The 12,715-nt window shown below is 36.8% G+C and overlaps 1 protein-coding gene across 1 annotated transcript in view; it reads right to left on the bottom strand.

Moving 5' to 3' along the window:
* The window catches only part of LOC145996871 (uncharacterized), a 91,273-nt gene extending 78,890 nt beyond the window's left edge, over window positions 1-12,383 (bottom strand). Inside the window, exons 1-2 of the mRNA XM_083133419.1 lie at window positions 12,294-12,383; window positions 8,012-8,188 (exon numbers count right to left, since the gene is read on the bottom strand). Coding sequence (XP_082989545.1) covers window positions 8,012-8,142 — 131 coding nt within the window. The 5' untranslated portion in view covers window positions 8,143-8,188; window positions 12,294-12,383. The remainder of the gene's footprint in view (window positions 1-8,011; window positions 8,189-12,293) is intronic.
* Between the last annotated feature and the right edge of the window lie 332 nt (window positions 12,384-12,715).

The following is a 12,715-nucleotide window of genomic DNA, read 5'->3' as shown; positions in this document are numbered from 1 at the left end:
GAGTAATGCAAAAGAATTATTGGTATGTACAAAAAAAGAAAGAAATAGAAATTTACCACACAAGTATAAAAATAAATGATCAATATTTTTCTGACAGCAGAATTCAACTAATGATGGTTCACTATGGGATATGGACATTAATATTGAAGTATATTAGAGTATATTTTGGATGCAATATTCTCAGTGCAAATTAATGCATCCGTGCTTCACATACTTCTTAAACACATTCTGTTCACTATTTCAGACAAATCATTTACATTATGAAGTAAAAATTAGTGAAAAGAAAAAACAACCACACACACACGCACAGAAAAACAATAAAAGACAATAATTACCTATTACTGGTGGTTAGCTATGTGTATTTTGAACTCGGGAAGCTTATATCTGAACACGTCTACTTGATCATTAAGCGAGTTAGTATCCCTTGCAATACAGTTTATTGTTGTATAGTAACCCTTATTGTTAAAACTGAATGCAGTGCTGAGCAGAGGCTTGCTTCTGGTATCATATCATCATTGGCTATTTGAAAAGATAAATTGCTCACAATTTCTGGTGAATCTATTATTCCATTCAGACATTTGTATGCAAAAAGTAAGTCAGCTTGTTTCCTTCTCCGATGCAAAGTGTCCAGGGAATATGTCACCAAGTCCTTGTTTGCGTATAAACTACAATAAATATCCCATGGTAATCTTTCCTTAATATTCAGCTTCCTAAAATTCAGGTATCTGATAAACTTCCATTGTATTTTTTTCAATGTCATTACTGTAGCTTGCATAATAAGGAGACCATATTGTGGTTGCATATTCAGTATTCGTCTTACAAGTGATTTATATAGCATTGATACGAGTATTTATCTTGGCAAAATCATTTGACGACCTAATAATGAAGCCAAGCATTTTGTTTGCTTTATCACAAATTTCCATCACATGATACTTCTAAGTTACTTGAGTGTCAAAATTAATACCTAAGTCAACGATGTTCCGTTGTTTATCGACAGTTTTGCCATTCATTTTATATGTTTTATCCTGCATGCTTTTCTTTCCAAATCTCATGTGTCTTGCATTTCTTTATATTCATTTCCATATGGTTATCTTGGCACCAAGTCATTAAACCATTTATATCCTCTTGTATGCTTTCGTGGTCATTTTTGTTTTTCAGTGGCAAATATATCTTTAAATCATCTGCGTATAGCAGATATTTACAGTATTTTATGTAACCTCCTACGTCATTTATGTACAACAAGAAGAGTAAAGGACCTAGATTCGAGCCTTGAGGTACTCCTGATGGTATTGTCTTCCAATCAGAGAACAATCCTTGTATTGCAACTCTTTGTTTTCTGTAATTTGTGTAACTGGAGAACCAATTTAATAGTGAGCCACAGATACCATACGAGAAAAGTTTTTCTTTTAGAATTTGGTGATTAACTTTGTCAAAGGCTTTGGACAAGTCTGTGTAGATGGCATCTATCACTAGACATTTGCTTAAGGCTAGTGTAATATCATTTACATATGTTAAGAGATTTGTTGTAGTGGACCTGCCAGGAAAAAAAAACATGTTGTCCAGGTATGATGAATTGTTTAGTGTGCGCAAATAATCTTTTATATACCAATTTCTCAAATATTTTCCCCATGTTATTCAGTATTGATATTGGTCTTAGTTACTTACCAATTCCTTATCACCATTTTTGTAACTGGGGATTACATTTGCTTTTTTCCAGGCATTAAGAAATATTCCTGTCATTAAAGATTTGTTGAAAATTATATATAATGGTGTTGTTAATTGATATGCACAGTTTCTGATAAAATATGGGTGAATGCCGCCTGGTCTACTGGCTTTCTTAATATCTACCTTCATTAATTCATCCATAATTTCTTTCTTTGTTATTTGAAATGATGAAAATAAAAGGCTTGTTTTGTCTTTTATGGCTAACTTTGATGGTTGCAGATTGTTAGTTAGATATACGGAGTCAAAATAGTCAGAGAATATTTGGCAGGCTTCCTTTGCATTGTTTCCAGTCTTATTTATGCTTGTGATGGGATCAGGTACATGGATATTGTTCTTAAAATATTCCCACAAATGTTTGCTGTTTTGTGATATATTGTTTTCAGCATGAGTCACAATTTTTTTGTGGCAGAGCCTAATTTCAGATTTTACCTCTCGTCTCAAGTTATGAAATGTGTTAACATATACTTGCTCTCCAGTTTTTTTGTTTTTTTGTTTAACTTGTGCATGTTCTTTCATGTTTGTTAGACGTATCAATTTGTAACTGAACCACGATGGATATCTCGTTTTACTTTTTGGAGTAAGAGGAACATGCTTTGATATTAAAGAGTTTAGTATCATGTACATATATCCCATGGCTGCATTTGCATATTTCAATTTAAGTTCATCATCCCAGGATAAAATTTCAAGTCCTTTCCTTATTTTGTATTATTTCTTTTCTTTTTTTACAGTTAGATTTCGTGGAACGTATACAATTCCCTTTGAATGTGTTTTTTTTTTAATTTCCAGAAAAATGCTGTTGCAAGACGATTGTGATTTAAAAAATTTACACTTTATGCTTTCCAATACACCAATTAGTGCCCCTCCCCCTTCCTTTTTATTGGATGCTACAATTGATTTGTCACACCTAAACACATGTGGTATCAGCCATTGAATAGCTCTGAGCTCAGCATGCCATTGTTCAGCCATGTTTCAGTTATACAAATAATGTCATACTCACAGGACAATGTGTTCAGATAGGCTTCCTGGGTATTTGTTTTTAAGCCTCTCGTGTTCTGATACCACACACTGAGTTTACCAGTTACGTTCAATGATGATGCCATAATATGTACATGAAAAACTAATAATCTAAGCTAAAATTTAAAAATTCTGAAGAAAAACAAACAAAAAATACCTGAAAGTTATTACCGCCAGCCATGGTTAAATGAGAACAGCACTTGTACATTACACTATAGCTCTTTTCAGTTCTTATGGCGTGCACTCTAGAAGCTGGCAGGGGAAGTGCGGAGCGGGGAAACGACCTATCCAGCGCAACGAGACAGGTCGGTTAGAGAGAGAGAGAGAGAGACTGCAGCATTGCCAGAGTAGCGGGAAAGGCGAGTTGAAATCGAAAGAACCATGAAATGTTCAACGAAAAAAACAGTGTTCGCATATGGCCTGAGTATGCGTATTATCCCCATCTTGTGGTCTGTAGAATACCGATAAGTATATGATATCAAGTGTATAAAAAGGTTCATTGACAAGAGACCGAAAAACAATTGGTTTACAAAAACAGAGACATGTCAGGTGTATGGTATACAACACGTTTGCTTACCTTACACCAGCTTCAGTGTACACGGGAAGGCACTCAGCATCTTCACCAGAGCCGTCACCGGAAATATCCTCGCTACTTGACTCCTCGCTGTGGCTGTCGTCACGTAGATTCACGACGATCGGATACATGACCATGTCCCTTGCGTAATCTTCCTCTTGAAATTTCTCTGCATGTGGCACACAAGCCTTCCAGTCCTCAGTGTTACATCATCCAGTTCCTCTTCCATTAAACATTGGACATCAGCCAGTTTGAATGTTTTGTTCCTTTTCCCCATGGCACTTTTAACCTTTCCTCAAATGAGCTCTATGGGGTTGTACTGGCAGTGGTAGGGCGGTAGTCAAACAACGGTATGTCCCTTTCTCGCAGCAAGTGTATCAATTTCGTACATTTTGGCCTTTGGTTTGGCCAAGTTCACAAGAGACAACAGTTCAGCTCTGGTGAGATTGCTGTCGTGAGGAATATTCCTAGCAGATAACCATGATATCAGCTTTTCATGTATTTGTTGTAGGAATTCTTTCCAACTGTACCGAATGGTAGCTAGCAATGTCCATTACAATCAATGCGTTTTTGATGTTCATTTTGTCAAGCGTATCTAAAAGCTGCAAAAAAACACTGTTTAAATACTTTAGCATTCATATCAGTATGGTAGTCATCAGACGTCGATTTTGCCTTTGGCCTGAAAACTAATTTACATTCCTGTAGAAAACCAGTGTGACTGGAACCTACGTGACAAACAATAATGCACCCACATTTACCCACAGGTACTTTTAAACAACCTGCACCCTCTTTATTTTGCCAGATTTTTGTTGGAGCATAATTCTGATGTATGTACGTTTCATCTAAATAAAATATATAGGGCAAAGGTTCCTTATTTCTAAGAAAATTCATTTTCCGCAAAAACGTTACTCTGGCTGTAACTATATCGGCTCCCTCCATCAGAAATCGTCTACTGTCGTTGCTCTTTTTGAACTTGAACCCCATAGACTTCAGTATCCTCCACAATGACAAAACTCCCCAAAGAGAGCTTATTTGTGTTTGCAAAACAACATGTAACTTGTTCAGTGTTGGATATTCACCCTTTACATAATACCCGAGGATAATTCTTCTTATTATATCCTTATCGCAACCGTGGATTGCCTTTGTGATACTGTTCCTTTTGATTCGTTTCCACAGAGATTCAAATGACGTGGAACCCGACGCCTCAAGACTGTCTTTGCCTTCCCTAACAATATGCTGTACAGTTCGTGTACTCACTCCACAAGGTTCCGACACTCAATGTTGCACTTTGTACACACTTACCAAAGGACCACTGTTTTCTGCTCCCTTTTGAAAATATCTATGAACCCTACTGATTATTTTCCTGCCTTGGCTACGAACTACCTCTTTCCTGTTCGACATCATATGATACTGCGTTAATAAACATAAAGCTCCCAAAGGAACAACGAGAGTACAAATTAACTTCACATGCCACATACACGTTTATCAACGAAAGAATGGAGTTAGCCAATACACGACGCGACAACAATTACTCCCACACACGTTATTCATACATTCCGCTCATAACAAACAGGAATCGACACTGGGGCAAAACACCATCAGCAGCATGACGAATTGGCAACACAGCAATGTGCAGATCGAGGTTAGAGCTCCAGCTTCCTTACGCGACTGCATAACTCTCGGCTGTTCTCTGGTTGGTCAGCGGCACGTTCCCCGCTCCCCCTGCCAGCTTCTAGAGCTCCCACCGTAAGAACTGAAAAGAGCTATAACGAAGGTTTTCTATTTCCTTTTTGCAGGTAATGCATTTTACGGGGGCTGCACTGGACTTTCGCATGACAATCTTACCATTTTTCACCCAAACGTATTCGTAGTTCTTGTCTCTTTTCTTCTCTTTTGCTTCTCCTAGCAATGCCTTGTTATGCGATGTCAGGTGTTCATTTATATAGATATTATTACTAGGTCCATGTAAGTGCATGTCCCTCGTTGTTAGTTTCTTCTTTCTAGCTGCGTCCAGAATTTTGTCCCTAGCATTCCTTGTGTTCTTGTTTGCACTCCATGTTGCCACTCGGTGACACAAGTCAATGTCAAGTGGCCTAAGATTGCAGTTTAGATCTTGTACAATAGTTTCAACAAGCTCATGTGGATTCTCTTTTGGGTTTTACGGGATACCGCAGATTTCAATATTTTGTAATCTGGAGTATTGTTCTAATTCTCCGACAGAATTTTGCAGAAATGCTACGTCTTTCTTCAGTTTCAAGTTGTTTTTTTTCAAACCATCGACTTCCACTTTCAAGTTCATTAATTCGTCCAAACGATCTCCGTTGTATTTCACACTTTTAATCAGTTCATCTTGTTCTTTAGTGAGTTGGTATAACTTCAATTTCATATTCTTAAGAGTTCATCTTCTCCAGCAGAACATCTTTTGTTTCTTGGAGGAATCCGTGGTTTCATCCCTGGTGCTAAGCGAACATACTTTGCATTTCCATGTCACACTTGGAAGATTTGCAATAATTCTAAACTGGTTGTTCGAAAGGGAAGCACACTGCACGTGAAATAACGACCCGCACACAACTTTACATTCAATTCCTTGAGATTCTTTAGAATTTTTTTCAGAGCACACACTACACCAACCACTTGCCTTCGCCGCCATTTTTTTTGTTCTGAAACCCATAACGAACTGTAGCTCCAATCTCAGTTAGCATATCTGTGCATAAAATGAATTTAAAACTCAACTCAAACTGCACCACACCGCTTTCAGCACAAGGACTTCCAGCGAATTACCGACAAAACTTGGCATAGTTAAAGCTTTGCTCTTGTTTGCACATAATTAATTGCATATAGATTCGATAATATCATCCATTCTGAAGAAAGGAGATTTACAACAATTCTCTGTCCTGACGAATGTATCCAAGCATAACATATCATTTCCACTTTCCAGTGTCATAGAGGGAATGATACCAAGACCACAATAGTAATTTCAAACATATATGGCATACCATAAAAATCATGAAATCGTGAAAACATGAGACTCCCGGAATCATCGGGAATTCCAGAATCGCCAGGAAATACCGAGGTTCAGGAACCCCAAGTGGTCGGGAAATAGCAATGCTTCAAAATGTTTCCAACACTCGCGATTTCTCGAAGTATCAAGATTTCAGAGAAGTTGGGAATTCCCAAATCCCCGAATGGCGGAATTTCTCAAAACCCTAATATTCATGAAGAGTCGGGAAAGGATTCCCCCTAAATGTTAGGATTTCCCAACATTTCGGGATCCTGGAATATCGGGAAGTCATTTCCCAAAGTCGGTATCGTGACGGATTTTTCTTTCCCGATCCCGACTTTTTGGGATCCAGCACACCCCTACAAACAAGACCAATATTGAATTTGTAGGACTACCAAATATTAACAAAAAGTTTTTTCGCAAAATTGATGATAACGTCTTTTTAACAAATTTTAAAGATCTAAAAATTAAGATTTATGTTTAAAACCTTTCTGCCTGCACCATACAAATATTTCATCATGATCAGACAACTCATTTTTGATTTATAGGATTTCAAAATGAGCGATTATTTGCAAAACTAAAGAAAAGACCTTTTATGTTCTCATGACGATAAAAATTATAAGGCCTGCTCGAAAAAAAATGTTTACCATAGATTAACACAGAATTGGAAGCTGAATTTTGGTGCAGATCTACAGGTTCATTTTTAATTGGAGTCCAAACTCGAGTATCTATAATTTTTAATCTAATATTAGTTCTTCTGTTTTTACTCTGGAGAATAGCATTGAACATTGTGGAAATAATTTATGAGGATTTCAAATCGAATTTCACACTTGGTGACTATTTCCATCCTAATAGATGGTTATTTTCATTAATTCATTAATAAATTCTGTAATCCCTGGATGTGATTCCTAGAGAGCATGCTTGGTACCAATTAGGAAGTTGCCCATCCATCACCACGAAGGGTATTTCCAGACCTCCACACTACTCCCTGTGTGGAATGCAACGAGGTATCCACACACCTCTCAAAACCATCTGACAGGGAGTATGCCATGTTGCTACGATGAATGTGTGGCCGTTACAGGTTGCCACACTCCATCTCAAATGACATGTTGTTGTTGAAGGGATATTCCAATAATGTTCATTTTCATCAATGTGCGACATTCGCACAATATACAGTTGTTACATTTACACCATGGTGTGAAATTCTGATCTTTTGAAAATGACTTGTTTTCTCTCTAAATTATGCTTAACTTTTGGACATGATTGTACAATGAAGAGGCATGAAATTTAAATATATATACACCCAAACTTTATGTTAGAATTAGAATTTCTTTATTCATGGGCGAAGTTCAGCCTGTGGCTGCTCTACCACTTAAGATCATAAGCACATTAATTATTCAGTATAGATGGTCATGGGGTTGAGTTATGCACGTGTCTCGTTCACTCAATAGGAGCACTGAAAACAATCTTTAGTAATATTCGTATGATGTAATTTACATGTTGTTAAAATTTGTCATTCTTGTATGGTGATAACCTGTCTAATTTTTTTCAAAACAGTATTAATCAACCATTTAATTACAACGATCAGAATGTAAACCAAGAAGGGGAATGGCATGTATGTGTGGAATAAATTAAGGATGTATGCATCATAAATTGTATTGTAAAATTAAAATTGAATTTACACTGGTGTAACTTACCTTGTATTCAAATGAACAGCTTCACTTTGATTTGATTCTGACAATTTAGAAAGCTCTTTCATTAGATCCTTTTTCAAACTCTCAATTGTCTCCAGTATCTGCAGATCTGAGAGTTTCTGGTAATCATCCATTTTTGTTGTGACAATTGTCAGTTATATCTTGGATGTATGCAAATATCTGTCAAGAAAAAAGAAATAACTGCATAAAACTAATTTCTTATTCACATTGAGAGCATTCTAAAATTAAAATATGCATTTAGAAATTAATGTACAGGATCATATGCTACATCATTTGTCTAATTTCAGTTAATCATGCTTTAAGCAGACAGAAAAACCATTTCAAAGCAGATGCTTTTCAAATTTACATTTTTTCACACACAAAATATATATTTTTTTGATTTAGTTTATTTTACTTCGCGTTTTGTGCCTCTTGGCTAATTTGCAAAGATGAAGATGGGGATGAGTGATGAAATGATGAAATTGATGAATGGACATTCACAAACAACCAAGCCCGACCGGGATTCGAACCTGGGACCCTTGGCATCGCAGCGCGATGTGCTAACAACTCTGCCACAGGGTCGGGCACACACACACAAAATAATATATATATACACACACATAGTGCAGCCATCAACTGCTTGCTTGCATTGTTCTAATTCTCCTGCTTCTACAACTTATGCAGCACTATTAAATGCTTGAGAAATAGCAATGAAGACTCATGCCTATCCCATTAGTCTGCGAGTTTGTGGGGGGTCATTATTCTCTTGCTTAAGTTGTTTTCCATACTTCGCATGTAGCACATGTTCTCATGATATGATATAATAAGCACCTTATTCTGGTAGCAAGCTTCGTAGATACTGTATTATTGTATATACGTACCTTTGTTTCTCTATATCACTCAAGTCATGTATTTTGTATCCGGTTGTAAGAAAATATGCTTGGTGACAATCTGTATTCCAGTTGTTTACATTGGAAAATTCTCCAAACCGTAAGTTCTCTCCCCACCATCAATTATCGAATTGTCTGATCGATCATTTTTTGTTTCTCGGTTGATTTATTTCGTCCATGAATCACAGTGTTTGCATTTACATGCAGTGATATCGAACATGTCAATTTCAATTTACAGTATCTTAAACCTTGCAATATTAATAGTACAATGAAATACAGGATATGCACACATGAAATATAGTAAAATACAGTGACATATAGGCTGTTATGAAATACTGCAACGAAAATGTTACCAGTTTCTGTTTACAATACCATGAGCATTACAACAATAATATACTGTCAATACAGTGCATGATTAATTCACAACTCTATCAGTATATATATACAAAATAGCAAACTCGACGGTGTTGCGTATATTGGACGTTCCAATAATATGAGTGGTATTTAGAAATGGATTGTAACAGATAGGGTAACATAAGAATATTTTTCATAAAAAACTAGAATATGTGGAAAGGTAAAGGTTCCAATTGTTTTATGATTTCTCCAGCACAAAGACTAATTATCGTAAAATTTTGGAATTCATTGTCACAAAATTTGAACCTTCCCTAAAGTAATGAGCACTGTTTGGACTCGAAAAAAAGTTATTTAAGTTGAAAAAAAACAACTTGAAGATTCCCTATATTAAAATTTCAGTAACCGCCAAACGTCTGAAATTCCTTTATTTTCTTCTTTTTCACATTGATACTTATGTATTCTGCATTGCTAAGGATTCTTCAACGTGGCTTTTATTATTATTATTATTGTTTGTTCATTTTTGGGTTGCGTTACACACAATATGACGGGCAAATGGTAACATTATCGTATGGGTAAAACGGATTCCTTAAAATTTCCTTCAAATTTACAGGAGAAAGTACTTACGGAAATCATTTTCGTGAACGTTTTGGAAGTTCCTGAATGTAGATTTGATCCATTTTAATGTGAATGAGTTTTGTTTTGTGCGAAAATCTCTGTCCGACACGCTGTTTCTGCTCCCGCCATTTGCTTTTTGCATGAGAGTGCAATGTTCCGTGTGTTAAGACGATGCAACCCCGTAGCCAGTGTTTCAGCCTCGCCGTGTTTTCACTAGAACCACCTGTCGAGTTCGGAACAAGCCATTTTCCCCCGAATAGGTGTCACTTATCGCACAACATTGTAGCAACATTGTGTTCGGACGTCACAGGAGAGAGCTGTTTTTACAATTTTTCTTTGTATTTATGCTAATGGAACCTAACCTAACAGGCCTAACCTAACCACGTAGGCATTCCTCGTCTGACGTCAATATTCAAGGTTGCAAGATTGTTGTGCGTAAAGGAAGAGAATTAACGAATTACGAAAGAAAGATGGTTCCCACCCGAATGGGTGTCACTTATCGCACAACACTGTAGCAACATTGTGTTCTGACGTCACACGAAAGATCTTTTTCATGTTAGGCAATACAAGCTAACGCGTCTCTTAGCGAAAATAATAATTTTTCTTTGTATCTATGCTAATGGAACCTAACCCAACAGGCCTAACCTAACCACGTAGGCATTCCTCGTCTGACGTCAATATTCAAGGTTGCAAGATGGTTGTGCGTAAAGGAAGAGCATTAACAAATTTCTAAAGAAAGATGGTTCCGACCCGAATGGGTGTCACTTATCGCACAACACTCTAGCAACATTGTGTTCTGACGTCACAGGAGAGACCTTTTTCATGTTAGGCAATACAAAGGTAACGCGTCTCTTAGCGAAAATATTATTTTTTCTTTTTATTTATGCTAATGGAACCTAACCTAACAGGCCTAACCTAACCACGTAGGCATTCCTCGTCTGACGTCAATATTCAAGGTTGCAAGAGTGTTGTGCGTAAAGGAAGAGCATTAACGAATTGCAAAAGAAAGATGGTTCCGAATTGCTGTGTATGGACAATGAACGTGGTAAATCGCAAGGTTATTTTACAAGTTCTACACGTAAATGCGACGTATTAGCATAATTTCAAATAGGGGCACGAAAGTAGATATTTTCCGGTGAACGAGGTTGCACCACTGCATAAATCGACAAAACACACTCAGAACGGCCCCTAAACCAGTATGCTATGACGGCCATAATGTGTTACAGATACTAAACAACAAGTAACAGTAAGTACTCGTAAACAGAGAAAATAAACATTATCTTAGTTAGAAATGCATTATTTCGCCTTAAGAAATGTTCCGCAACACGTTAGCAATGTAAAGAAGTCCGAAATATATGATTCGTAGGTGTTTCACCCATACGATAATAGTACCGGGCAAATCTTGACTAGCGTTATCGATGATCAGTGGCTGTGCAGTGTTTCCAAAATTCTTAACCAAAAAAAATCCTGATTTTATATTTTTTCCGGGTTTGAAAACACCACGAACCATGCATGGAAAGGTTAGGTTAGGTTAGGTTAGATACGGCAAACATAGTTAAAACTGTTATTTAACATTAGAAAAATGCAAGATAATTTATTTCACAGTTGCAAAACCGTGTGGTTGGAAACACTGGGGTAAATGTCTGTTACATCGGAGACACATTTCTATCGGATATTTTAAGTTTCAAATGGTTTGTACTTACCAATTGTGTATTGCGGAACGTAGTTGAAGGTGCCATTATGCATTTTACAGGAAAATAACTTCGATTTTTCACATTACGAGAAATTCTTTGGGTCCTTTCTTCCGTTGCGGAATATACAATAAGGCACGCACAGCTGTGGATCATCATACGTCGTGCTTGTGTTTTTTCGATTTGGAGTGTGTATGCAGTGTTCCAACCTTCTTAACCAAAAAATACCTACTTTCATGTTCATTATACCCAAAAACCATTCACAATATCCCCACGGACCATTTCCCGCAAGGTTAGGCATAGAAAAGTTATCGGTTAGGTTAGGTTAGGTTAGTTAAAAAAAATATCGTAAAAAAACGACACGTTTGGAAACACTGGCGAGACCGCGTGACTTTCGACGCTCGCGCCATTTGCAGGTACATAATGGAAACAACGGCATAATGTTGTCGCTTTGCACGAAATGCAAGTTTATCATATCAAAAGTGTTCATTTCTTGTTGTGCAGCATTCTACGGTGAGGAAATACCTCCACGAACTTTCAAAATGCTACAGAAACTCATTTCCGTACGTAGTTTCTTCTGTAAAAATGAAGAAATGTGTCTCCGATATAACAGACATTTACCCTTTCCTGCATCGGAGAGAGACTAATGTTGAAAAATACATGATTTACCGGCAAAATAAATTAAGCGAGGGGAAAAAACACGTTTGACGGGTATGAAAATTTTACCCTACTTACAATCACAGTTATTCACAATTTTCAATACACTGGTGATCATCCGAAAGCAATAAATTTACACCACTTCATCAAATGCAAATACCCACGCAGGTGAACCACAGATTAGTGATGGGCATAATAAATTATAATAATCGATTATTTCGATTATTTTAAGAGTTCGAGTACTTCGATCTTTTTAATAAATGGAGTCCATTAGTGGTGACGTCTCAGCAGACGAAGCTCTGGGATTGAGTCTAAACAAAAAAAAAAACACGTGCTTTTCTTCCTATTCAATTGAATGCTATTTTCCTTCGGAAGCATAAGCTTTAATGGACATTTCCACTTTGACATGAAAAACGTTTTAAATCCATTAATTTTACAGATAATTACACAAACATGAGATGTGCAAAATATCTCGGCGATATTTGTTTTGGTTCTCGAGA

This window comes from Lepisma saccharinum, chromosome 13 (assembly GCF_977018435.1).
Source record: "Lepisma saccharinum chromosome 13, izLepSacc3.1, whole genome shotgun sequence".
Classification (NCBI taxonomy): domain Eukaryota; kingdom Metazoa; phylum Arthropoda; class Insecta; order Zygentoma; family Lepismatidae; genus Lepisma; species Lepisma saccharinum.
Note: the sequence above shows the minus strand (reverse complement) of the source record. Positions and strands in the feature narration are given on the sequence as shown.